We start from the raw sequence: 25,140 nt of genomic DNA, 5'->3' as shown, positions 1-25,140 counted from the left end.
CGAACGACAACGAACACGCTAAATCCGACCGTCAGCAACACAGTCATCTTCTGCATTGCACAACACCAAGATTTAGGCCAGTCGCTTCATCCATCTGCAAATCGAGACAATAACTCAATGCACAGGCTGCTTCTGTGAGCAGGCTCTGTTTAGACGGTCGAGGCAGGATTCAGCTGCCCCGCTTTGGGGAGTTGCTCACGCCAGGCTCCCACCCCACTCACTGGAAAGAAACAGGCCACTGCACTCAGCGGCTCCACACTCCCTCCACCTGCCTACGGTAGCCAAGTTACATCAATCATCAGAGCTGCCATGGCCACGAGCTACACACTTAAGCCCACTTCCCTGTAGTAACGGTCTGCAGCTCACGCAGAGGGATGCTGGAGCCACCCCGAACGCGCCCGTGCTATGCAAGGACCGAGTCTTTTCTACAGCTCTTCAACATTATTCAGGCACGGGGCTGCCCGGGCTGGTAATCGTCCCCGACACCGGACGCAGAGGCCGCCGCGATAACCAGAAGCAACAGCAACGTTTCGGCGTAAGCAGGAGACGTGCTCCACAGGAATTAAACGCTTCGAGGTAACGTCCAGCAAGGTACGGTGGCGAACGTGGCAGGAAAGCCGGCGGGCTCCCAGCGAGATCTGCCCCGGTGGTGGACGCTCGGGCTGCCCCAGGAGCTCTTGCCCATCCTCCGAAGATGGTGACGCAGAACAGAGCCCAGCAAAGCTCGGCTCCTCTCCCCCCACACACTCAGGCAAACGCTGTGCTATTTTTGAGCACAGCGTGTCAGTTCCACTGGGTGTGGGAGTTTGTTTGTGTGGGCTAGCGTGATTCGACTACTTTGAAACTTGGCTGAAGCCACATAATTCCCTTTTTATGGAACCCCTTTGATGGCCATTTAACAGAGAGGGTGAGGTTTAGGCTCAGCTGTAGAGACTTGGGGTCAGAGTTACTAGAAAAAGACACACAATGACTAACAATGAATCAGCCTTCAGCGGTTTCTTCGTTTAAGTGTTAACGCAGCATGTTAAACCTCTGGACTGGGATCAGCAGAAAGGCCCTGTCTCCAATAAATGAGTACAACTCGCTAACTAGAGAATTTCCAAACTGCTCTGCTTAAACCCATGCAAGCACCAAAGAGGGACCCTTGAGCCAGTTTAAGCCTCGCTCTCGTACGTTCAGCCGAAGGCAGCATCTCGCTCACACCGCGCAGATGGCAGCGGGACTGACGGACAACAGCACCCATCACGCTCGCAGGGGAAGTCAGAACTCACACGAGAACCTCACTAAAAACTGTAACTTCTACTCTGCTGGCAGCACTGGAGCAAATTCCTAAAGCTTTACTTTCATGGGGAAAACATACAGTCGTTACACAACCGTCCCGAGAGCGAGAAGGGGCGAGCTGCTTGGGCTAGCCGATATCTGTCGGAATTGCACAAGGCCGATATGCGACCCAGGGAGGGTACGCGGGGAAAAAAGGAGCTTAACTGCTGCTTCCCTGTGAAAACATCTAATACCCGAGGAGCCCAGTCTCCCAGCAACGTACTGCTGTTTCCTTATTTCCTCCTAATGCGATTCCTCCTTCAAACACAAACGAGAACACAGGCTCCAGAAACCCTAAATCGGCCTCCACAGCGTTCACCAAACCTTTGCGAGACACAGGCCAAGAAAAGGGACACCGATCCCTTTCTGCGTCAGGGATATTCCTCTTCCCGCCCCGGTCAGCGGCAACCAATTCTCCTCCCAGGAGCAATTTCTGTACCTGCCCAAAGTTGCCACCACCCCGTTGACTGGCGTTTGTTTGGCTCCCACGGCTTCATCCTGGCTCCTGCTGTGGCAGCCCCAAAGCTCCAGCACAGCAAGCGTTCCGGAGGAAGGGACACTGGACAGGAAGCAGGAGGCGGCCAGGATGAGGAGGTAGAAAATACATGCCCACCTCACTCCCCGATTAAGCTAACAGCGATACAGCTGAGAAGCCGGTACTGAGTACCTCGGCTCTTTTAGACTACTCCCCCTGCCTGACAAGGCTCAACGCAGGGCAGGCGCCACGGGCCCATTCATTCACCCTGCCCCTGCAGGAACATCATTGCTGCCAGCTGGCTCTCCTGGCCCCGTTTCTGCATATTTGTGCTGTTGGGACTCATCAAGAAGCCTGGTCTCAAATTTAATCGTGCTCTTGCATTCATCTCTTGGTAATCGTATGTTATTTGCTACAGAAAGAAAAATGTTGGAACGAAACATACCACGTCACTGCTTCAGCCTGCAGCCAATACAGTTAAGGCCTCTGTGAGGCTTAAGAAAGATTCTCTCTTACCCCCACCGGGCAACTATGCCTAGCCAAAGTCCATTTCTAGCTTTTAGGCTTTTACTAAACCTCCGTACCAAAGGAGCGCTAAACTACAACTCTTCTGCAGCACACAAGTGATGAGAACGCAGGCCGCGTGAGCAGCAGTACAACAGATGCCCACGGAATTAGCGACCTGCAACCATCAGCCTTTCTTCTGGCCAAGAGAAATAAGCAGGACAGGTGAAGCACCAACAAACACTGAAAAACAAAGGGAAAATGATTAAGAAAAGGTGACTGTGGGAGGCCCTCACATGGCTTATTATGAAACAAGCAGCACCAGTATCAAAGAGCTTCCATTTGACATGATGACAATGAATCACGACACGCCGGCAGGCAGCCCGCTCGGAGAACATCGCACCGGGCGCCCTGACGGGAGGAAGCGACCTGTGGTCATCCCGTAGCCATGTGCCTCGTTGCTGCACGTCGGAGGTAGGGAAGGGCAGGACAGAGCAGCTGCCAAGACTCTTCCGCCCACCAGGCTGAGCGCGCTTCAGTTTGGGGAGAGAGAAACCCAGACGAGTCGGCACAGCCTCTTGAGCCTCCTGCGTTCAGCACCCAAAGCCTGCCAAACTGAGCCCGATTCCTTCCAGAGCAGCAAAGCCTAATTATCAGTAAAGTCTACCAGCTGGACCTTCACCCCAGTTTTAAGTGCCATAGAGCCCACCTCCAAGAATTTCAGTGCAAGCTGTGTTCTGCTGCTGACTCCAACTCCCTCAAAGGCAAGCTGGAGGAACTCAGCTGCTTCTCTCAGGGTTGGGAATACCCCCTCCAAGTAAAAGTCGAGATGCGTCCCGCTCTCCAGAAAAGGCCCGGCTCCTTAGCCTTTCTCCAGTTGTGCTTGTTACGGTAGAAGAAGGGCTATGTTCTGCGCGGGACGAAAGCATAGCGTGTTTGGGTTACTAGGCAATAGAGCGACTCCGGGTAGCCCCTTAAACGGGATGCTCTTACGCACAACTAGTCAGACTTGTTCCTAGCTTTGCCCATTGCCTAGCTGCTGTAATTTAAAACACTCAGGGACTCAAAAATAAGTGGAGAACCAGCCTGGAAGAAGCGAAGACAGCACAGCAGGAAGGTCACTGGGCTTAGGAGGTAGCCGCGTTCTCCCGAGACTGTGAACCCTTCTCTCCGCTTCAAAAAAAAAAAAAAAGGGAGGTGAAAATTAATACTCATCACCTGATGAAACGCTCCACATGCACGGCTGCAACAGGTCAAACTCACAGAATAAGGGAAGGCTTAACGTTTACAGTAACCTGTTGCTTGCGACAGCATCGGAGGGGTGGTTCAGCCGTGGCAGGTACGCTCCACAGCCCGCCTGGGCCTCCGGTCATGCTGCAGCTGGCAGAAGGGAAGGAATGGCAACGGCAGAGAGAGCTTCCAGCGCGGCTCAGCCGCCACGGCAGTCCCTCTCCTCCCTCCTCATCCCCAACAGCTCCTGAAGCCCAAGACACAACATCCGAAGAGCACGGGAACAGAAGGTACGTGCTGCACAGCGCGTGCACGAAGTCCCCTCTGTTAACATACACCGATCAATCCCGATGAAAAAACGCCACGGTAAAAACAACTCCGGTGTCTGAAGAGAGCTAGAATTCTAATGAAGTCACCCGGACAATTTCTAAATGGAAACTGTGTGGAGAACAATTCATTCAGTAGGTCACTCGGGAGATTTTTAGAACAGAGACAAGAAAGGGCTTCTCGTGCAAGATGAGAGAGGAGACAAAGGGAAGGAGGACAGAAGGCAGGCAGCAGCAAAGGAGAGAAGCAGCACGATATCCTGCAGGTGCCCGATTAATCCTCGTCAGAGAAGCAACCCCGGTTCCCGCCCAGCTGTCAGAATAGCTCTCCCTTACAGAGCACAAGATTCCAACTTTGCATAACCAGGGACTGAATGTTAATTGCCGGCTTGGTTAATACATAAATTGTCGTCTGTTCCCTTCTATTTCATCGGCTCCAGCAGAGACAATTATGAATACAGGCCTCCTGCCCTTTAGGATGGTTAACATTCCCTTTCGTTAGTGTCCCCAACACTGCTGACCCACATTCGACTTGTGAAATTCGGTTATAAGTAAACGGCAACGTTCTGTGTCAGCAATAAGCGCCAGACCGTCAGAGCCAGGCACGCACAGCACACGCTCTCCTCCCCTCTGTAAATAAACGCAGCCCTTGGTTTCAAAACGGTTAGAAAAACCCCGGTCCTTTCATACGAGAACAGGCACCAAGCTATTCTCTCCGCTCTTCTTTTTTAGGGAAAAGGGGACGCGAGCCAGGAACGCTCAGGCTGTTATCTTCTGATGCACGTCAAAGTCCGCTTGACCTGGTAAATGTCCACAGGAGAGGAAAACAGGCTCCAGCGCCTCATCGATAGACCACCTTCAAACTTGGGAGCAGCAACGAACACAAGCCTTCATCAGTTCCTAATCTCCCCCCCTTGAAAAGGTCTAGAAAGTCGGGGTACAATAGATTTTTAAGCTCGCACAGGCGTTTGCGCCGGAATTCCTTTCGAGACATCAGGCAAGCGCGGTTCCCAAGGAGGGGCCGTGACGAGCAAACCAGCTTTTCTCTAAGAGAATGTGACACGGGGTCAAGTTTGCGCAGCGATTTGGTGGCTATATTTGAACGCTGCCTGATTCTCCTCCGCAGCGACTACTGGGAGAGATCACCTCAGGAAGGGGCTGCCAGCACGCTGGGCGAGTGGGCTACGTTTGCGTTTTGCCATCAAAGAATTCTTTCAGATCGCTGACCAGGACCACTTTGCCAAGGCCTGACTTTCTCCGAAGCAGCTGCAGTTAGGTCAAGCCATGGATGGTACGACCGCCATGAAACGCGGCTCTCAGTAGCATCGTTTTGTGTTCCCACTGCCGTTCAAGAAAGCATTCCCGCACAGATTTGCCCTTTCCAACGCATTTGACGCTGATACCTCCCCTCAGACCCCACGAGTCCCGGAGCCTGAGAACAAGCAGCTCCTCTCTCCTTCCCTCCCAGCCTCAGGAGCGACAGCCCCGCCAGCAAAGGAAAAAAAAAAATGCTCAAACGAGCATGCTGAGGGTTTGCAGGCCAAAGGCAATCCCTGTGCTCGCGCTCTCTTTACGGGCTGCAATCTGAAAGGAAACCTGACCTCAGAGTTGAGAAAGCTTCCAGGTCAAGTTTCAGCTCCGAGCTATTCCAGCGCAGCCTTCCAGGCACCGGCACTGCCGAACAGATGGCAGTTGTTCCAGCACAGGTATTTTTTCCCCAGTCTCGGAGAGCACTCGGAGTTCAGAGGGATCGCATCTCCTCCTCGCAGCACAGGGAAACGTGCGAGCGCACCGAACCTGCCGCTGCAGCAACACACACGCTCCGCTGGCTCAGCGGCGGAGGCGACCGCAGGACCTGCCATCCCACCAGGAACGAGCTTCCTGAGGCCAGCCAACTACCCTTGGCCGCTCCACGGCAGCAGGAGAGCGCGTAAGCTGGCTGTCTAGCAAAGCCCGAGCGCACCAAGCCTCGCGTCCTCTCCCATCATCCATAACCAGCGCCTAAAGTCCAGCCTCGGCCCTGCCGATGTCGAAGGGCACTTCCAGACAAAACTCGCGTGTGTTTTGCCGTTCTTTGGAAAAGACCAGCTATTCCCATGCAGAAGACTGTCACCGCTTCAGCATTTCACAAACTTCAGAGCTGGCACCGCTCAAAAGAAACCTTGACTCAACAAGGGAGGCTGAAAACAGGAACGCACCTCATAGCCACGGCAGCGATCTGTGCTCAAGATGAGCGCTCGCCTGCACTCGAGGCATCCCAACTGATCACCCCTACCGCTTCTGCCGGCCGCGTTCAGCTTTATAGCGGGGAAAACACCGGCGCAGCCCCGCACCAGACAGCGGCAGCTGAAGCGCGGGTTCGGTCGTAGCACCTAGCACTCGAAGGGGGACAAGCAGCCGTCGGTTCGCACCAGACCAGCAAACACAACCCGGTTCTGAAAAGAACCGTCGGGGTGGCGTGAATCGACCGATTTTTAAGTAGCCCCTGAAATTAACTCTACCTCGTTACCTAGGCAAAAAGCCGGAGTTCCAACAAACGAAAGCAGCTCTGGATCTGCACCAACGTTTCAACGTGAGGCAGCTCCTGAGGCTCGCGGGAGGACGAGGCGAGCGCAGGCAAGGCAGAGCCTCCGCCGCGGCCTCCCGAGGTGCCGCTCCGGCAGCCGGGAGCGGGATTTCCTCGCGGCCTGTCGCTCCCCGCTGCCTTCGCGTCCCCGGGTCCCGCTCCTACCGCGGTTTTCAGCCCGCGAGAGCTCCTGGAGGAGGCTCCGGCGCTGCCACCGGCGTACGCGGCGGGAGAGCCGGCCGAGAGGCGGCGGGCCCGCGGCCGCGACACGCTCGCTCCCGGCGGGTCTCGGCCGGCCCCGCGGGCCCGGGCCCGAAGCCCGTCCCGGGACACCTGCGGACAGACCCGCTCCCGCCGCCAGCCCCTCTCCCGCGTCGCGCCTTGCGTTCGGCCCTGGAAGACCCGAGCGACGTAACACCTCGAAGCCCTCCGTCACGGCCGGCCCTGACGTCAGGCGGCATCCCCGCGCCGCAGAGCCCCGCTCCTTCCACCTCCGCGGTGCAGCCGGGCGGCGGGAGCCGGGGCCGGCCGGGGCCGCGGCGGGGCCCAGCGCGGCGCGGGGGCGGCGTGCGGGGGGTGCCGCCCCGCCGGGGCCGGGGCCGGGGCCGCGGCCGGGTGACAGCTCGGCCCCGCCGCTCCCCCGCGCCCCGCCGCGGGGCGAGGGACTGCGGGCCCCCGGGCCCCCTCACCTTGGCGCGGGTCACCAGGTGCGTGGCCAGCTTCACCACGGCGAAGTTGCCCTTGCCGATGGTCCGCTCGATCTCGTAGTAGCCGATGCGGGCGGGCCCGGGGGGCCGCGGGGGCGGCGGGGCCGGGGGCAGCCGCGGGGCCGGGGGGGGCCCCCCTGCGCCTCCCGCCGCTGCCGCCGCCGCTGCAGCCGCCGCCGCCGCCATCTTGTTGCGAGGAGCAGAACCCCCCCCTCGGGGCTGCGGCACCGCGTGAGCTCATCGGGGGGGGCGGGGAGGGGGTGTCGTCATGGCAACCCCGGGGGAGGGGCGGGGCGGGCGCGCTGACGCCGGCGCCGCCGTGACGCGTCGGCCCCCCCACGCGCGTCACCGCGTCAGAGGCGGGGCGCGACCGGGGAGGGCGCCCCCGCGCGGAGGGAGGGGGGTAAAACCGCCGGGAAAGCACCCCTCCCACCCCCGACGCACCCCGCTCCCAGACCGCGGCGCGGTGACGTCACGCATCACCAGTGACGGCTTTCCGCGCCGGCCGGGCGCCACCCACCGGCGCCCTCCGGCCCCCCAACCCCCACAGGAGGTTTGCGGGGGACGGGACGACCCCGCAGGGCAGCCGGCGGGAGAATAACGCGGCGGACGTCACGCCCGAGAGGGTGACGTCATCGCAAGGGCGAGCACCGCCTAGGGGTCTAGGCGGCCGGGAGCGCCGTAGGCGGGACTTCCGGCGGCGCGGGCGGAAGCGGGGCGGCCGGGCCGGGCGGCGGTTGGGCCGGGAGTGTTCGGCGGGCGGAAGCGGAAGCGCGGGGCGGCGCAGGCGCGGTGGGAGGCTCCGGGGCGAGGGGAGGGAGGAGGGAGGCGCCGCCCGCCCGCCCGAGAGCGCCATGGAGTCGCGGGGGGAGCCGCAGCCGCAGCCGCCGTGAGTCCCGGGGCGGGGGCCGGGGCCGGGGGAGCGCGGGGCGGGGCGGGGCGTTGTCACCCCCGGCGCGGCCCCGCGGAGGCGCAGCCGGGCCGCGGCCTCTCCCCGCCTCCCCCGCGGCCTCCCTGGGGCCGCCGCCCGCCGCCGGCACCGAGCTCCGGGGGAGGGGCCGGGCTTCGGCCTTGGGCCGGGCTTTGGCCTTGGGCCCGGCTTTCCCCTTGGGCCGGGCTTTGGCCTTGGGCCCGGCTTTCCCCTTGGGCCGGGCTTTGGCCTTGGGCCCGGCTTTCCCCTTGGGCCGGGTGGTGGCTGGGAGCGTTGTCCCGCCGGCCCGCGCCCTCCTCCCGGCTCAGTTCCTTCGGGATCAACCCCCTGAAGCCAGATAATCCTGCTCAACCACAGAGCTCAGCTGCCATAAGCTGTGCATCTCGATACTAACCGGGGCTAATCCCTGGCGTGTTAGCGCTTATCGCTATGTTATCAAAGCCTTGCACAGCCGAGGCACACTTCTGCAGGGCATTCCCCAAAACGGCCCTTTTCCTTTTTTTTTTTTACAACCTGCTCTAGCTTACCCATTCAGCCGGGAGATGGCGTGGGGAGGGCCACCTGCAGGGCCTATCCAGCAGCCGCGCGTGGAACAAAACATGCTTAGTTGTCAGCCAGAAGTCACGTAGGCCTGAATCTCCGCTGGAAGGAGCTCGTCTAACGCGTTCTTTCCTCAGGAACAGAATGAGCCAGGGAGACTCGAACCCGGCCGCAGTTCCCCACGCTGCTGAAGATGTTCAGGGAGATGACAGGTGGATGTCACAGGTGAGGCCGGGAGGGGCGGTGGTGGTACCAGGTTGAGTCCCCTTTGCTGGGAGGGCCGTGGGCTGCTGTGTGACAAAGCTGGAAATGGCAGAGGCAAAGTGTCTGGACCGCCCCTCCCTTGCTGCTGTGCTTCCTCCTCCTGGACGGGGAGAGATAGCCAGAGGACGCTCGCTGCAGTGCCTAACTGTTAATTTCTCTGTGCTGTAGCCGGTGACAGTAATGGGTGCCTGGCAGGCTCACGGCTTACCGGTGCGTGGCAGTGCGTAGGCGCTGCTCTTGCCGGAACCGAGGCCACTGCTGGGTTCTGTGTCGTCAGGAGGAGCGTCTGGCCGCTGATGGGTTAACGCAGAGAAGGGTGTCGGAGGGAATAGCGCGGCTGGGGGAAACTGGTTGGGCAACTGTCCCTTTCTGTCCTGCAGCAGAGATGCCGAGGAGATGAGAAACTGTCTTACCTTGCTGCTTTCTTTTAACAGCACAATAGGTTTGTCCTGGACTGCAAAGATAAGGAGCCGGACGTGCTCTTCGTGGGTGACTCCATGGTGCAGTTGCTACAGCAGTACGAGGTATTGTTTGCAAGGCAGGGGACAGTGGGGTTACCCGATTTTACTGCCGCCCCTCCTGGTTTATGCTGCCCAGCTTCATTCTCTTCCCAGTGCTTGTGCAAATCCTGCTGGTTTACCCCTTCTGTAAGCCACTTGCAGTCCTCCCCCGCAGCCGGCGCTGGCTGCCTCCGTTTTGGCACACCTGCGCAACCCCTCGCAGGTTCCTCGAATCTCAGATTCCAAACTCCAGAGGGCACACCACTGAAATCTGTGTAGGTGTATCTCGTATCGCCAGAACGCGTTGAACCCTCTAGCACTTGTGGTGCACTGGGCGTCAGCACGTCGGCTTTTCTCTAAAGCTCTCTTGGGGCAAAGAGGAGTTCTGCCACTCCGCCGTGGCGGCAGCTGAGCAGCTTTGTCTTGCAAGAGCTGCTCCCCTTTTTTCTAGTTACCTGGTGATGAAAAGGATTTCTAGAGGCCACAGATGCCCTTCTCAGAGCCCTGTACTTAGGGGAGGGAGGGAGGGACACGGTGGCCTGCTGCACATCCGGCGCTCGCTGTGTCTCTGATGGGGTGGGCAGATAGCTGCTGGAGAGTGCTTCCCCATCTGTTGTGCCAGGACGGAGTGCTGGACCGCCAGCAGCCCTGTCTCCTCCAACCTCCGAGTAAAGCCTCGCCCTGTGTTTAAATGACCTTTCTAGAAGCAGGTTTTCGGAGGGAGCCTCGCGGCTGCTTCCAGTGTCCACAAAGGTGTCGCGTGTCTGTGTAGCATCTCTCACTATCGGGACACTGCTCTGAAACAGCAAATCGGTTTCTGATTGCAGATATGGCGAGAGCTCTTCTCACCGCTTCACGCGTTGAATTTTGGGATTGGTGGAGACACCACAGGACATGTTCTATGGAGGCTGAAGAACGGGGAACTGGAGAACATTAAACCGAAGGTATAAGCAGAAAAGCAAACCACGCAGCCCTGTGCTGGCTTGGAAGAGACTTTAGTGCTTGGGCGGCGCAGAACCGAGCGAGCTGTTACTCGTAACAGAACCTTTTCTTTCAGCAGCCATTGGCACCGAGCGCGCGTCAGGTACTGAATGTGTTTGGCTAAACCAGAAGCGTCTGGGAGGAGGGCTGCGCCTCTCCTACGCAGGGTTTACGCTGCTGAGTATGCCAGTTGGAAGGTGTCATCAATAAACAGAGGTGGCCTCCCAGTCCTAGCAAAAGTGTCGCTCAGGCTGATGACTCGCTGTAGCTAGGCGTAGTTTGGAGTTGCAGCATGTCTCTCAGGCCTGAGACGCGCTCTCGGCCTCTAGAAAGGGATAAAGAGTTAGCAGAGGTGTTCAGGGTGCATGGTGAAGATCAGCTTCCTGGTCTGCACCTACAGCCACCGCCCTGTTCTGGGCATCTTTACTGAAGGCGGTGGATGGTCAGGGTGCTGCTACGCGGCGCATTCCCCAGGTGGGGAGGCTGTGCTGCTCGTGTTGGAGCCTGCGCTCTTGAAGTGCCGAGTGGAGCCATACAGTTGTTCCTGCCCCTAAGGAGCTTGCGCTGTGCCGTATAAATACACGTTACCCTCTTTTTTTGACCGATGTGGGCTCCTGCAAGTATGTTACCTAGGAGGCTTGGAAATGGGGTGGGCTCAGACATCTCTCAGGCTGTCCGGAAAGGCTTCAGTAGCACCAGCTCTTCATCCATACTGAGGGCCAGAAGAGAAGCTTGTAAAGGCGCTGTTCGGAAATCAGCATAGCTGACAGCCAAAGGCCTCCTGCAGCCTGGGTTTAGCCTTAAGCCTGACTCTTCACGTAGCTCGTTGGTCGCAGATGATGCCTACACAGGGTTTTAGGGTTACCAAACCTGTTGCAACTCATCCTGAAAGAGTCACAAACATTTTATTTTCTCCCTGCAGGTCATTGTTGTTTGGGTCGGAACAAACAACCATGAAAACACAGCAGAGGAAGTAGCGGGTGGAATCGAGGCTATCGTGCGCCTGATAAACACCCAGCAGCCACAGGCCAAAGTCATTGTGCTGGTACGTCTCTTGGAGCGCCGCGAAAATGGGCTGCGTCCTCTGTACCGCGCCCCTGCGGTACTGACAGTTACTGGTTGTTACTGGGGAGGGTGGTTGCTTTGTTTTCCGCTTTGGTGAGCCTCCCCTCGTTCACTTGGCCTCGCAGAAGTCGTCCTTCCAGCCCCTCCGTAACCGTGCCTGTTAGCGGTATCGCTGTCCCGCTTAGAAGCGGTGTCGGAGAAGGCCCGTCGGGGGGAGAAAAGCTGCCCAGGGCCGGGCTTCCTTGTCCCAGCAGGGTAGCCGGTGCCCCTCCGGTCGAGGAGCTGGGTGATGGCATCCAGCACGCTGCTGAGAGCTTGCGCAGAGAGCACAACTGATGTGTTGTTGTGGGGGAGGGGGAAGGCAGCAGGCAGGTGCTGTGCCAGTTGCGCTTGTAGCTCGTACGGCTCCTTCAGTTGCATTTCAAATCAGGTCTGAATGGGCAAGGCCTGACGCAAGGGATGAGTTCCTCGGCACAGCCACCTTAAATCTTGGAAGGCGGCCGGAGCTGGAAGGGAAGGCAGGCATTGCTACGCCATCAGAGTCGTATGAAGCTCTTTTTTGTCTCCTCCTTGTGCCAGGGCCTGCTACCTCGCGGAGAGAAGCCAAACCCGCTGCGGCAGAAGAACGCCAAGGTGAATCACCTGCTAAAAGCCTCGCTCCCCAAACTGCCCAATGTCCAGCTTCTGGATGTGGACGTCGGCTTCGTGCACTCAGATGGCACCATCTCCTACCACGACATGTTTGATTTCCTGCACCTGACGGGAGGGGGCTACGCAAAGATCTGCAAACCCCTCCACGAACTGATCATGCAGCTGCTGGAGGAGACCCCCGAGGAGAAACGAGCCGCCCTGGCCTGAGTAGCTGACGTCGGCATTAGCAGCGTCATCCAGCCCACCCGATCAGTTCTCTCACTGGCACTACAGAATCCTTCTTTCTTAAAGCACTTTCCATTGTAGAATGTTACCGGATGTTCGTACCTAGTGTTTTGAGGGGGAAGGCTAACGTTTAACTGGTCTCGTACGTAGGAGGGCCAGCTTGCTTGGTTTTATTGCAGGAGGAAATTAGCTGAAGAAGAGTTTTACTGTTAAACCATTCCTCGTTTAAACCGAGAACAGGGCTGTCGCTCTGTGCCCCTCTCATGTCTTGTTGCTCTGTGGTTGTCCTAGAACCCTTGTAGCCTGTCCGACAGCCCGCGCGCAGCTCCTGGCTCACCGGTCCCGGCGGGGGGGGATTGTGCTCTGTGTATTAGCCTGTGAACAAGAATCACATTCCACTTGCAAAAGCCAGAACAGATGCATTTTTCCAAACTCGGTCCCACCTTTAAAGTTTTTTTTTCATTTGTTTGTTTAGGTTTGGGTTTCTTGGTTTTTCCTGGGGGGTTTTAAGTGATGCGTGTTGCTTTCTCACTCCTCCTTTCTGAAGCAGCGTGAAACTGGAGTTCCGAAAGGTGAAGAAGCAAACGGTTACCCGAACTTGTGTGACGCTCCCAGGGGCTTGTTCCTGCGCTCCTTTCACGGCGCCCGCTAGCCGGGGGGCCCCCTCCTCCCGCGTAGCTCTCCCTGGGGTAGGCTCATTCCGGTGCTGCTGGCTGGCCTCGTCTCTGCTCCCGTCTGCGCGTGCTGTCGCTCGCTTTTAACAGTTGCTCGGTTTAGGATTTTAGTTGTCCAGTAACCGCCACACAAGGCAGTCGCTTCCTCGCTGCTCTAGAACCAACCTTCTGCTACTCCGAGATGCCCGGGCCACGGGGCTCTTTGCCGTGCTGTTCGTTGTTCTGTTTTCTCTTCTTTTTTTTTAACGTACGCCTGTTGCACCCTTTTTTTTCTAAAGGAAACCCGTATGAATAGCCCCCGTCTGCAAGGCCTAAATCAGTCTGAAGCTTTACAAGGTGTATATTTCTTTATCGCTTCTGTTTTACCTGTATAAACATTTTATTGGAGCAGCTGCAGCCTTTTACAGGAAAAAGCGCAGCCAAGGTGTAGCTTTTCCTGCCCCGGGCGCTGCTCCTTGCCTCTGGCCCAGGGAGGCGGAGGCGCAGGAGCCCTCCTGGGGGGCCTGCGGCTGGGCGGGATTCTGCTTTGGTTTTTCTGTCGTTGTTGTTGCAAGGGCTGGTTGTGCTCTACTGATGATCGTATGGGAACAGCCTTTCACTGAAAAGCAAAAGGTGCTCTCTTTTCAGAAAGAAGCTTGTTTGGACCAGAAAGGCAGAGCCCTAGATGAACAGATAATTATACTTGCCAATAAAACACTTTCAAACGCGCTCTGTCCCTCCTCGGCTTACCTGCCAGAGCTTGGCGGTGCCGCGCGGACCCTGCCGCGGCTCGCACTGCGGCAGCCGGCCGAGAGCCGCCGCCGCGCCTGCTGCTCCTGGCGGATAAGCCGCGGAGGAACGGATGGCTTTGTAGCGGGCACTTCACGCCGTGTTCCGAGTGAGGGGTGTTTAGGTGTCCGGGTTGCTTGCTGTGCCCCTGCTGCAGTGAAGTACAGAGGTACTGTATATAGTCTGTCTGCCCTTTGTTGTAAGGAAGGGCGCTGGTGTTTAATGCCGTCTATAACCTAGCACTGAGAAATGCTTTAATGTCCCCACTCCATTCCCCTCTTCCTGTAGATTTGATCATAGCAGGATTTCTGCCTGGATTGCATGCATAGTGTGTGTTTCGTTTCCAGTATATGTGATCTACACACAGATGAAGGAAAGATGAAGCGTTCCACTTGCCGGGATCAGAAGTAGGAAGTTTTGGAGTGCTGCGGTAGGGGAGGGGTTACGGACCGTCCCCCTGCCGCAGCCCAGGCCAGGGACGTGCCACTCCCCGGGGCTCGTGCGGCCTCTCGCTCCGGAGCTCCGCTGCCTTGCGGGACGGGCTTTGAGGGAACGTGGCTCATGCTTCCGCCGAGATGCTCGCTGGAGAAGCTGGGGCAAGGGAGACTGGAAAATCAGATGTTAAAAATAGGCTACAGTGGAGGATTCCTGGGGAAAGGACTTATCCCACCCCCACGCACCCCTTAGGGGGCGGGATAAAACACACTCTGCTCCCCGTGAGCTTTTCAGGTTTCCAGGCTCATGTGAAAAGGCAGCATGCTAGTTTGATCTGTGCAGCCCTGCTTCCCTCCCTGCTGCCGCTGCACATGGCAAAAGCGATGCTAACCAGGAGCGTAATCTCCAGTAAAAGGCTCTGGCTTCTCAGCTCGGCACCATGGAGCCAAGGCTGTGTTCGGTTGTGAGTCAGCCACACTCGGCAGGGCGCTGAGCGGACTGGGGGGTCTGGCAGGCTCCTGGGCCTTCTGCAGCGTGACTGAGGATGGCTCTGCTGGCTCCACTGAGGCTTGGCTTGCTAAGGTGCCATGCTCCACGCCTGGTTGGTTGCTCGTGGCCCTCCTCAGCTCCCGAAACCATCTCTGATAGTGCTGGCACCACACAAAAAAAGTGAGGGCGGCTCCCCCTCCACTCAGACTGGAGCTCCACTCGTCGCCGTCCTGCTTGCAGCCGCGAGGTTTTGCGGGAGGGCAAGGAGGGGTCCTCCCTTCTCGCTGGCCTGGGACGGAAACCGAGCGCCTGGTCGCAAGACGTGATGACAAGCTTCGGTTCCAGCCCTGGGTGGCCGACATCCCTTGGGGTCGGGGCTGGGCTCCCCCTGCCTGGCCAGCGGGAAGGGTTGGCCGTAAAGAGCCAGGCTACTCCCCCCCATAACCACCGCGGTTGTGTTTGGAGCGGGAGCCCGCCCTCTCCTCCTGCTCTCTCCTCCTTGACTGTTGTCAGTTTCGCGTCGTCAGTTTCACGTCTATTGCAGCAGAGAGGAAAACGAAGCAAAAGATGTGACTGGGAGAGTGTCTTGTGGCATGCCTGGGGACCTGCGAGGAGGAGAGCCCAAACCGGGGCCACAGCCTCCCCCCACGCTGCCCTCCCTGGGCACGCTGCCCTCGCACTGCTCACCGCCCTGAACCTTCCCCGGGACACAAAAAATTGCGATTCTGCTTTGGCAAAAATGCATCGGCTGGTAGAGCTCACTCTGTTAGTGCATATTTCGATATAAATGTCAATGTTTCACCCCACCCTGTTGCAGCCTCTATGTGTGTGTGTGCGCGCCTAGGCGCCCGCGTCTTTCCTTCCCTCTCTGTGTTCCCTTTTGTCTCTGCGGGGCTCGGGGACGCAGCCGGGGCAGCGCTGCCCCACACGGCGCTGCCCCACACGGCGCTGCCAGGTGGACTCCTGCCACAGGCACCCGTAGCGTTCCCTCCCGGGGAGCTTCGGGGTCGTGCTCAACTGGACCCTCCCTCCTCACTTAATACCTGTTCTTTCCCCTGCCCTGCTGGGGGGCATTTTGGGGTTTTTCCTCTCCTTTGGCCGTGCAGAGCTTAGGTCCTGTACCCGAAGCTGTGAGCAGGGCTCTGCAGGCGAAGGTGACCGGCATTCCGGCCCTCGGCAGGACGTCAGCGTGCAGTTGATCACTCGGTGATTTCTTTTCAATGACCCTGAAGTGAACAGGGAGCGCGCTTCGCCACGCAACCTGACCTGCAGTTGCCCCTGCGGAGGCAACGCTTGAGTTTAGGAGTCGGTCAGAGTTCTGCTTCTAGCTCCTGCATGGGCGTCCATCTGTCCCCGAGCAAGTCGTTCCATCTGCTGACAGCGTCACCACCCGTAGCCTGGAAACAATGTGCAGACTGTCTGAAAAGTGCTTTGGGATCCTCGGTGAGAGGACCTATAGAAATAAAAGTGCACAATAGCAGCAGCGCTCTTGTCTCTTTACGTTTGTCCCGCAGAGAACAGAGGGAAACGCGCAGCACAGGTCTTGGATGTCAGCTCAAGCCTAGAGAATGGCTTGCTGCGAGATTGCGCGGGGCTGAGCTTTTGTCAGGGGCTCTACAACCAAAAAAAGCCCCATTTGCAGACACAAAAATGCGGCATCCTGGCCACAGAGCCCTTAGAGGAGCGTAAGGGGGAAGTGTGTCGGTCGCGGGGACGGGCTGTTGGAGGGCGATGCACGCTAAAATGCTGCATGACATCGCTCCCCCGATGAACGGCGCCGTGGAAAAACTTCACGTTACTTCAACCACCGGTGACGAAGGGGAGCCCCGGCGCAGAAACCCGGAGAGGGAAGTCTTCCGTGCCCTGACACGCGCGGAGTCCGGAGGCGGGCAGGCTGGGCGAGAGGCTCGGGCGGGCGGCCAGAGGTGCCGTCTGACCTCACGGGCGCTGGCCGCAGGGGCGCTGCCGCCCGCGGGGCCCTGGCCAAGGGAGGAGTCCCCGCGCCCAGGAGGGACCGGGAGCGGGGTTTCCTCCCGCGGCAGACCAGGGCTGGTCACGGCCCCTGCGTGGCACACCCCGCGATTACCGCGGCAGCTCGTCCGTCCGGACCAGGCGGCCGCACCGACTCATCGGAGCTGGGAGCGGGAGGGCTTGGCGGCGTCCCTGCGGCGCCCGTCGGGCCGGGTCGGGTCGGGTCGCTGGCGGGGACAGCTGGTGGCAGGTAGTCCCTGCCACGTGTCGGCCCCGTGAGCGAGGCCGCCGGCAGCCATGAACACCTCCGGATGCTGCCGGGGCGGACGTGGAGGCTGGGGCGGCCTCGCTCAGCCCCGGGCCCCCCCCAAGCTGGGGGCTCCACAGAGGGACGGGTCCCGTTCCCATCAGAGGGGCACGGGCAGCATCTGCGTGACCCGGGGGGGTTGCCTGGGGCGGGGGGGGGCTGTCCCTGCCCGGCCCCTGGGGCTGGGCACTGCCCCGTGCAGCTGGGGCTCCCCTGCAGGGTCCTGTATGGGGCAGGGGATCCCATACGGGACGGGGCTTCACCTATGGGGTCCCCTATGGTGCAGGGGCTCCCCTACAGGATGGGGCTCCTCTACAGGACAGGGCTTCCCCTGTGGGTTCCCATAAGGGGCAGGGTCTCCCCTGTGGGATGAGGCTTCGCCTGTGGGGTCCTATATGGGATTGGCATCCCCTGAGGAGTCCTATATGGGGCAGGGGCTCCCCTGTGGGTCCCCTATGGGGCGGGGCTCTCCCTAGAAGCTCCCCCGGGGCAGGGGAGCCGCACGGAGCGGGGTTCCCCGGCGGGACGAGGGCTGCCGAGGGGGCCGGTCCCCCCGGGCAGGGGACGCCGGCGCCGCCCGCCGCCGCGTCACTTCCCCAGCCTGGCCCTTTAACGTGTGACGGTACCTGACGTCACCGCCGGCCACCGTGTTTACAGCCGCCTGCGGACCGGGGAGGCGCAAGTACCGGCACCGGCACCGGCACCGGCACCGGCACCGGCACCGGCACCGGCACCGGCACCGCCAGCGCCGCCGGGATCCGACACCGGGCACCGCCGGCGGGCCCCGACCCCGGCGCCGGCCCGGGGCTCCCCCGCAGCGCCCGCCCGGCCCGGGGCGCCCGGCAGCGGCAGCGCCATGGGGCGGGGTGCCCGGGCGCGCCCCGGCTGACCCCCCCGCCGCCCGGCCCGTCACCCGGCCCGCCCGGCGGACCTTGGCCGGCCGGGGATGCTGGCGGGATGGCGGGTCCCGGGGCGGCCGCGCTGGCCCGGGCACTGCTGGCCTGGGCGCTGCTGGCCCTGCCGCCAGCCCTGCCCCAGCCCCGCGGCTCCCCGACGGTGAAGGCGAAGGAGGCCCGCTTCAACACCACCTACACCGACTGGGTGGACGCCAGCCTGCTCAACATCTACGCCTTCAACCACAGCGTCCAGAGGAACAGGGTGAGCCGGCGGGGTGGCCGCTGCCCGCTCCCGCCGCGCGGTCCCCTTCCCCCGGGTCCCCGGAGACGCGGCTTTGGGGCGCGGAGGGCGGCCGGCGGTCCCCGCGACGGGGAGGCATCCCCTGCCACAAGGGCCGAGCAAAGTCCGGGACGAGCCTGCTGCGGCCGGCGCTGCCCGGCCAACGCCTCGCCTTCCCGCTCTCCCCGCAGACGGAGGGCGTGCGGGTGTCGGTGAACGTCCTCTCGGACCACAAGGACTTGCCCGTCCTCTTCGTGGTGAGGCAGAAGGAGGCTGTCGTCTCCTTCCAGGTGCCTCTCATCCTCCGGGGTCTGTGAGTATCGGCGGGGGCGGACGCTGCCCCCCTGCCCGGCCGAGCCGCGAGGACCGGCGGGCGGGCGGGGGTCCCGGCGGGCAGGGCTCGGGGGCGGCGGGCACGGCACAGCTCGGCGGGCGCTCTGCCTGCCCAGGTACCAGCGGAAGTACGCGTACCAGGAGGTGAGCCGCACGCTCTGCCAGCCCCGGACCAAGGCGGAGGTGGAGACCCAGCACTTCTACGTGGACGTCTCCACGTTGTCCCTCAACGCCTCCTACCAGCTGCGGGTCACCCATGTGGAGAACTTCGTGCTGCGGTGAGGGGAGCCCCGCGCCCCGGCCCCCAGCCCTGCGCGGCCGCTGCCTGCCGGGGCTGCGGGCTCCCTCGCTGGCCATCATCCCTTCCCATGCTCTTCGCAGGACAAACCAAAGGTTCAGCTTCAACGCCACGGCAGCCCAGCCGCAGGTGAGGAGGGGCCGGCGTGGCATGGCGCGGCGTGCCGTGGGAAAGGGTCTGCGCCCAGGCCAGCCCAGGGAGGAGAGCACAGCCGCCAGAGCAGTGACGGGTCCTTCCCCCCCTCCCCTAGTATTTCAAGTACGAGTTTCCCAAGGGAGTGGACTCGGTGATCGTGAAGGTGACCTCGGCCATGGCTTTCCCCTGCTCTGTCATCTCCATCCAGGACATCCTGGTAGGTTTGGGTGGTGGGGCCTCCTGTCGGGGCGACCCGTGACACCCGGCAGGGCTGACGGCCCCTCTGCCCCTGCAGTGCCCCGTCTACGACTTGGACAACAACGTGGCCTTCATCGGGATGTACCAGACCATGACGAAGAAGGCGGCCATCACGGTGCAGGTGGGCGTGGGGCTGGGCAGGTAGCGCCGGTTAGCAGAGCTTGCAGAGGTTACTGTGCTGGGGTGGCCCCGCGCCCCCAGGGACCCCCGGCTGGGCTCTGCTGACCCCTGTCTCCCACCCCCCCCCGGGAGGGCCACCGCAGAAGAAGGATTTCCCCAGCAACAGCTTCTACGTGGTGGTGGTGGTGAAGACGGAGGATGAGGCGTGCGGGGGGCCTCTGCCCTACTACCCCCTCTCCAGAGATGCCTCACCAGGTATGCCGGGGGGCTGGGGGAAGCGCCCACCTGTGAGTGCGTCCCTGACACCGCAGGTCGTGTGCTGGAAACATGCTGGGGACAGGGTGAGGGGCGGCGTCCGCAGAGGGCTGAGCCCCTGGCCCGTGCCTTCTCCCAGATGAACCCGTGGATCAGCACAACCGGCAGAAGATGCTGGAGGTGATGGTGTCGCCCACCATAACCTGTAAGCTGGGGAGTGGCTGTTTGGGGGTGGGGGTGCTGGGCTCCGCAGGGGGCCCCGTGGCAGGTCCCCAGGGCTGCCGCTCCCCCTGAGGGCTTGTCCCGGCTCTGGACAGCGGAGGCCTATGTGAGGAGCATGCTCTTCTGCCTGGCCATCTTCCTCTCCTTCTACATCCTCACGCTGCTCATCAGCTGCTGGGAGAGCTGCCGGTGAGTTCCCGGGCGTCGCTGCTGAACCTGTGGGTGCCTTGCCGGCCCACTCCCGGCGCACGGTCCCGGCGCGGTGGGGGCCCTCGGGCGTGCTGAGCCCCCTCGCCACTGGCTGCCGGCACGGCGCTGCTCACGGCCACTTCCCTCGGCAGGCAGCAGAAGAGGAAGGGGCTCCTGGCAGCCATGGACTCGCCCAGCCTGGACACGGGTGAGGGGCTGGAGGCAGCGGCGGCACGTGGCGGGTCTGCCTGCCCGGGGGATTCCCGGTTATTTTGCCCTCTTGAGCCCGTGGCGAAGCCCTCAGTTATGCTGGAGTTCCCCACTTTCCCCCTGAGCTTGTCCCCCAGCTTCCTGGGGACAAATCCCAATGTCAGGGGGACAGGGACGTTCTGGGGCTCGGGGGTCACTGCTGTGGGGCTGGCAGGGCTGTGCTGGGGCTTGGGTGTCTCACCAAGTCTGTCTCTTTCTTTCCATGGCTTTCCGGGGACGCCCAGCTTCTCTACTGGGTAGGTGCCAGCATCTGCTCTGTCCTTGGCTGCAAGCTCGCTCCCGTGCCAGGGCGGGGGCACGGGGCGCTGCCGGCAGCTGACGGGGACCCTCCTGCCTTGCAGGGCATGCCCGCAGCATCCCCAGTTCCTTCCTGGGCCATGCCACCTACAAAAGCTACGGTTACGGCTCCTTCGGTGAGTGCCGCGTGCCGTCCCTCACCTCCCTGCCTGTCGGCAGGCAGCCGTGCCCACCTTGTCTGGCCGTCCTTGCTGCAGGTAACGGCTCCTCCAGCAGCGCTGAGGGCACCATGGACAGCATGGGCTCGGCAGAAGTCCCCTACAGCTACGTGGGTGAGTCCCGGGGCAGTGGTGCGGCGGCTGGCACGGCTGCAGCCCTGCAGAGCCAGCGTGCCTGGGCAACACCGGGCTGCCCCGACAGTGCTGTGCTGCTGGCAGCATCCCGGCTCTGCCCCCTCCATCTCCCAGGAGGGGTTCCTGGGTGCCAGCCCCTCCGTGCAAGCCCGCAGCGGGGTCTCCATCGGCGCCGCCAGCCAGCGGGGCGGGCACGCGCCGGGGAACCCCCCAGGGGCTCGGCCCCGTTCCTGCTCCGATAACTCTGGCTTTCCTTTGAAGGGCAGGAGCAGTTCAAGCGGCGCACGCCCTCCGCCCCGATGAGGCCGCTGAGCATTGCCATGGGTAGATGCTGGAACTGGGCAGGGACGGGCCAATCAAACCAAAATCTGCCCTGCCCCAAGCTTGCGCCCAGGGTGCTGAGCACCTCTGCTCCCTCCTCCTCTCCCTCAGAGCAATGGCAGCCACCCGGCAGCCCCTGCCATGGCCCAAGAGGCTGCGGGGCAGGGGGAGGACAGCGCCCTCCCGGCCCCCAGCTGACCCCAGCCCAGCAGGGGCCCGGGGGACCGGGCCCGGGGTGATGCTCGCCCGTGCCAGCCCAGCCAGCGTGTGTCCCTGGGGCGTGGGCCGTGCGGGGGTCTGCGCAGAGCTGGAGCCTGTCCCCGGCATGAGTTGGCAGCTGAGCGGTTAATTGGGGGTGATTGGGGTCCCGTGGGATGGGCACCGAGGTGGGCTCGGGCTCGGGGCTCTGCTAATGGCCCCGGCTCGGCTGCAGGGGAGCGGTCGCTGGAGAATGTGGCCGGCCGGCCGCGCGTGGACTCGCTCAGCTCCGTCGAGGAGGACGACTACGACACGCTGGCCGACATTGACTACGACAAGAACGTCATCCGCACCAAGGTGCGTCCCGCCGCGTGCCCCCCGGCCCCCCGGCCCCCGCTGGCTGCTGCCCACCAGCCGGGGCGAGCCCCTCCACCTGCCTCTCCTTCCAGCAATACCTCTGCGTGGCCGACCTGGCCCGCAAGGACAAGCGGGTGCTGCGGAAGAAGTACCAGATCTACTTCTGGTGAGTGGGGGGCGGTGGGGACAGGGGGCACAGAGCAGTGTCCCAACCCAGGGTGGGTAGCAGGACCCCCTGACGCCCCCCTGCCTCTCCCAGGAACATCGCCACCATCGCTGTCTTCTACGCCCTCCCCGTCGTCCAGCTCGTCATCACCTACCAGACGGTAAGTGGGGCCACAGCAGCAGCAAATGGGGAGCTGTGGGGGCTGTGGTCCCCTAGTGTGCTCCCCAGCCACGATGGGGACGTCCCTGGGCGTCCCCCGTGTGCCCACGTCCCGCCGCCGCCTGCTCTCACCGTGCCCGCGCGCGCAGGTGGTGAACGTCACCGGCAACCAGGACATCTGCTACTACAACTTTCTGTGCGCTCACCCGCTGGGGAACCTCAGGTGGGTTCAGGGGGATGGTGGGCGGGTGGGGGTCCCCCACACGTGAGGCAGGCCTGCGGTGGGGCCCTGGGGAGGGAGAGGGGTCTGCAGCACCCACGTCCGGACTGCTCCCCTCGCAGCGCCTTCAACAACATCCTCAGCAACCTGGGCTACGTCCTGCTGGGCTTGCTCTTCCTGCTCATCATCCTGCAGCGGGAGATCAACTACAACCGGGCGCTCATGCGCAACGACGCCCACGCCCTGGTAAGGGACGGGCGGCCGTCGGGCTGCGTGCCCGGGGGGGTCTCAGCCGCCCAGGACCCCCGCTGCCCCTCCCTCCCCTCCCACCCCCAGGAGTGCGGCATCCCCAAGCACTTTGGGCTTTTCTACGCCATGGGCACTGCACTCATGATGGAGGGGCTGCTCAGCGCCTGCTACCATGTCTGCCCCAACTACACCAACTTCCAGTTCGGTGAGTGCCCCCCTGCCCGCCGCCACCCGCGCCGGGGCCACCCCCACCCCGCTTACCACTGCACCCCCCCGCAGACACCTCCTTCATGTACATGATCGCCGGGCTCTGCATGCTGAAGCTCTACCAGAAGCGCCACCCAGACATCAACGCCAGCGCCTACAGCGCCTACGCCTGCCTGGCCCTCGTCATCTTCTTCTCCGTCATCGGCGTGGTGAGTACGGCGGGTGCCAGTGGGGGCGGGGGGCGGCCGGTCGCCCCCACAGCCTGCTGCCCGCCGCCCCCTCGCCCTGCAGGTCTTCGGCAAGGGGAACACGGCCTTTTGGATCGTCTTCTCCATCATCCACATCGTGGCCACCCTGCTGCTCAGCACCCAACTCTACTACATGGGGCGCTGGAAGCTGGGTGAGGCAGGGGGCACCGCTGCGAGCGGGGCGGGTGGGGTTGGGGACAGTGTGGAGATGCCCCCCGGCACAACCTCTCCTCTCCCACAGACTCGGGCATCCTGCGCAGGATCCTGCACGTGCTGTACACGGACTGTGTCCGGCAGTGCAGCGGGCCCATGTACGTGGTGAGTGTTGGCACTGCGGCTCGCAGCACTGGGCTCCCCGCCTCCACGGAGACCCCGCGGGGGGCCCTCCCTCCCCGAAGCGGCCGGCTGCCCGCCCCTCACAGCCCCCTCTCGCCCTTTGCAGGATCGAATGGTGCTCTTGGTCATGGGAAACATCGTCAACTGGTCGCTGTAAGTGCGGAGCCGGGCACGGTCCAGACCCTGCACTGCTTCTCCCAGCCTGGCCCGACACCCTCCCAGCTGCAGACCCCTCCGCTGGGGCTGGGCTGAGGACCGCCAGCTCGTGACAGCTGTGAGCTGAGCACGGCAGGTTCCCACCATAGCTGCAGCAGCCCTGGCGTCCCCACGTGCCGCCCGATCTCCTGGGGGCTGCCGGGGTGTCTAGGGGAAAGCAGGGTGCAGGGGTACAGTGGGCGGGGGGACGCCCCAGGCTGCGCTGACCCCGCTGCCTGTCCTTGCCTTCCCAGCGCTGCCTACGGCCTCATTGTCCGCCCCAATGACTTCGCTTCCTACCTGCTGGCCATCGGCATCTGCAACCTCCTCCTCTACTTCGCCTTCTACATCATCATGAAGGTGGGAGGCAAGCCCTGGCCCTGGCGTGGCTGTGCGGGCGCTGCGTGCCCGGTGGGAGGGCAGGGCAGGGACGGGCACCCCTGCCAGCGCCCGCCCGCGCGTTGACACTGGCCTTTCCCACAGCTCCGCAGCGGCGAGCGCATCAAGCTCATCCCCTTGCTCTGCATCATCAGCACCTCCGTGGTCTGGGGCTTTGCCCTCTTCTTCTTCTTCCAGGGGCTCAGCACCTGGCAGGTGAGTGGGGGCGCGGCGCGGTGGGGCAGGCGGGGGGGGGCACCGGCCGGTGCGGTGACGGCTGGCCCTGTCCCCAACAGAAAACGCCGGCCGAGTCCCGGGAGCACAACCGTGACTGCATCCTGCTCGACTTCTTTGATGACCACGACATTTGGCACTTCCTCTCCTCCATCGCCATGTTCGGTTCCTTCCTGGTAGGTGGTGGCCGCCGGCGGCACGGCTGCCGGCAGCCCCTGGCTGCCCTGGCTCACCGCAGCCCTTGGTCCGCAGGTGCTGCTGACGCTCGACGATGACCTGGACTGCGTCCAGCGGGACAAGATCTACGTCTTCTAGGGGCCCGCAGCCGCCCGCTGCCCTGGGACTGTGCCAAACACCCAGCTGCAGCCCCTGGGAGGGGGCACGTGCCGGTGCGGCTGTGCCCCTGGGGAGGGATGCCCGTGCTGCGGGTCCCACCAGCCACTCCGTCCCCCTCCCCGTGCAGCCCGGGGGTCCTGGTGTGCCTCTCCCCTGCGGCCAGGTCCCTCCCTGGCCCTGCGCGCCCATTCCTGGGGCTCATGGTAGCCAAGAACGGGGCTGGGGGGCCGCCGAGGCACCCATCCTTGGTGGCAAGAGACACTGGAAAAGGTGCTGCTGCTGCTGCTCTGTGTCCGTTGTCCCGCGGTGCGGGGGCCGGGGCGAGCGCCGTGCCAGCAGCCCCGTGGCCCCCCGAGCATGCGGGTGCGGGTCTCTCTTCAGTGCCTGAGTCGTGTGGGTGGGAGGTGGGGTGCGTGTGCCCGGCGCGGTGGCCGGAGAGACCCCACTCGCGTCTCCTTCCCTTCCATGTCCCAGGAGGGTGTCGGACGCTTGTGGCCCCCGGTCGCGGCTCCCCACCAAGGCTGTCGCGTGCTCTCCGTGCGTGGGTCTGCTGGGAAGGGACTTGCATTAAAGTGTCTGCACTTTGCCTGTGCCTGTTGCCTCCTGCCTGGGCAGCGGGAGCCTGGGGGTCCCCAGGGGTCCCCGAGGGTGCAGCGGGGGTGGCGGGCTCTGCCCTGCTGGGCTGCTACCAGATGTCAGCTGCACTCTGCTGTGGTGCCAGCTCCTCCTTCCCACTGGGACTTTGGGATAAGAGGCAGCAC

General features: G+C 62.4%; 3 protein-coding genes across 8 annotated transcripts in view; 2 read left to right on the top strand and 1 right to left on the bottom strand.

Annotated features, from left to right (window-relative positions):
• Positions 1 to 7,340, bottom strand: part of SIK3 (SIK family kinase 3) — an 89,345-nt gene extending 82,005 nt beyond the window's left edge. For both annotated transcript variants that reach the window (XM_064470993.1, XM_064470994.1), the window contains exon 1: positions 7,111 to 7,340. In XM_064470993.1, coding sequence (XP_064327063.1) covers positions 7,111 to 7,314 — 204 coding nt within the window. In that variant the 5' untranslated portion in view covers positions 7,315 to 7,340. The remainder of the gene's footprint in view (positions 1 to 7,110) is intronic.
• Positions 7,341 to 7,896: 556 nt separating this feature from the next.
• On the top strand, positions 7,897 to 15,458 carry PAFAH1B2 (platelet activating factor acetylhydrolase 1b catalytic subunit 2). 2 transcript variants are annotated; one of them, XM_064471003.1, is made up of 6 exons: positions 7,897 to 8,017; positions 8,743 to 8,824; positions 9,298 to 9,387; positions 10,191 to 10,307; positions 11,267 to 11,389; positions 11,989 to 15,458. In XM_064471003.1, exons 1-6 carry the CDS (start codon positions 7,983 to 7,985, stop codon positions 12,265 to 12,267), a joined length of 726 nt encoding a protein of 241 aa, XP_064327073.1. In that variant the 5' UTR covers positions 7,897 to 7,982; the 3' UTR covers positions 12,268 to 15,458. The 2 variants fall into 2 exon arrangements, with proteins under 2 accessions (XP_064327073.1, XP_064327072.1); XM_064471002.1 differs by having other exon boundaries at positions 7,899 to 8,017; positions 8,737 to 8,824.
• Positions 15,459 to 17,667: 2,209 nt separating this feature from the next.
• SIDT2 (SID1 transmembrane family member 2) lies at positions 17,668 to 24,965 on the top strand. 4 transcript variants are annotated; one of them, XM_064470723.1, is made up of 28 exons: positions 17,668 to 18,087; positions 18,297 to 18,418; positions 18,555 to 18,716; positions 18,820 to 18,865; positions 18,987 to 19,088; positions 19,167 to 19,250; positions 19,393 to 19,504; positions 19,644 to 19,709; positions 19,822 to 19,915; positions 20,068 to 20,123; positions 20,410 to 20,421; positions 20,527 to 20,598; positions 20,680 to 20,754; positions 21,037 to 21,099; positions 21,530 to 21,651; positions 21,744 to 21,817; positions 21,911 to 21,977; positions 22,126 to 22,199; positions 22,319 to 22,442; positions 22,533 to 22,650; positions 22,725 to 22,861; positions 22,944 to 23,052; positions 23,142 to 23,218; positions 23,343 to 23,389; positions 23,686 to 23,791; positions 23,915 to 24,025; positions 24,106 to 24,219; positions 24,296 to 24,965. In XM_064470723.1, exons 1-28 carry the CDS (start codon positions 17,887 to 17,889, stop codon positions 24,356 to 24,358), a joined length of 2,610 nt encoding a protein of 869 aa, XP_064326793.1. In that variant the 5' UTR covers positions 17,668 to 17,886; the 3' UTR covers positions 24,359 to 24,965. The 4 variants fall into 4 exon arrangements, with proteins under 4 accessions (XP_064326793.1, XP_064326794.1, XP_064326795.1 ...); XM_064470724.1 differs by lacking the exon at positions 20,410 to 20,421; XM_064470725.1 differs by lacking the exon at positions 21,037 to 21,099.
• Positions 24,966 to 25,140: the final 175 nt, after the last annotated feature.

The sequence above is a fragment of the Phalacrocorax carbo genome, chromosome 21, assembly GCF_963921805.1.
Source record: "Phalacrocorax carbo chromosome 21, bPhaCar2.1, whole genome shotgun sequence".
Taxonomy (NCBI): domain Eukaryota; kingdom Metazoa; phylum Chordata; class Aves; order Suliformes; family Phalacrocoracidae; genus Phalacrocorax; species Phalacrocorax carbo.
Note: the sequence above shows the minus strand (reverse complement) of the source record. Positions and strands in the feature narration are given on the sequence as shown.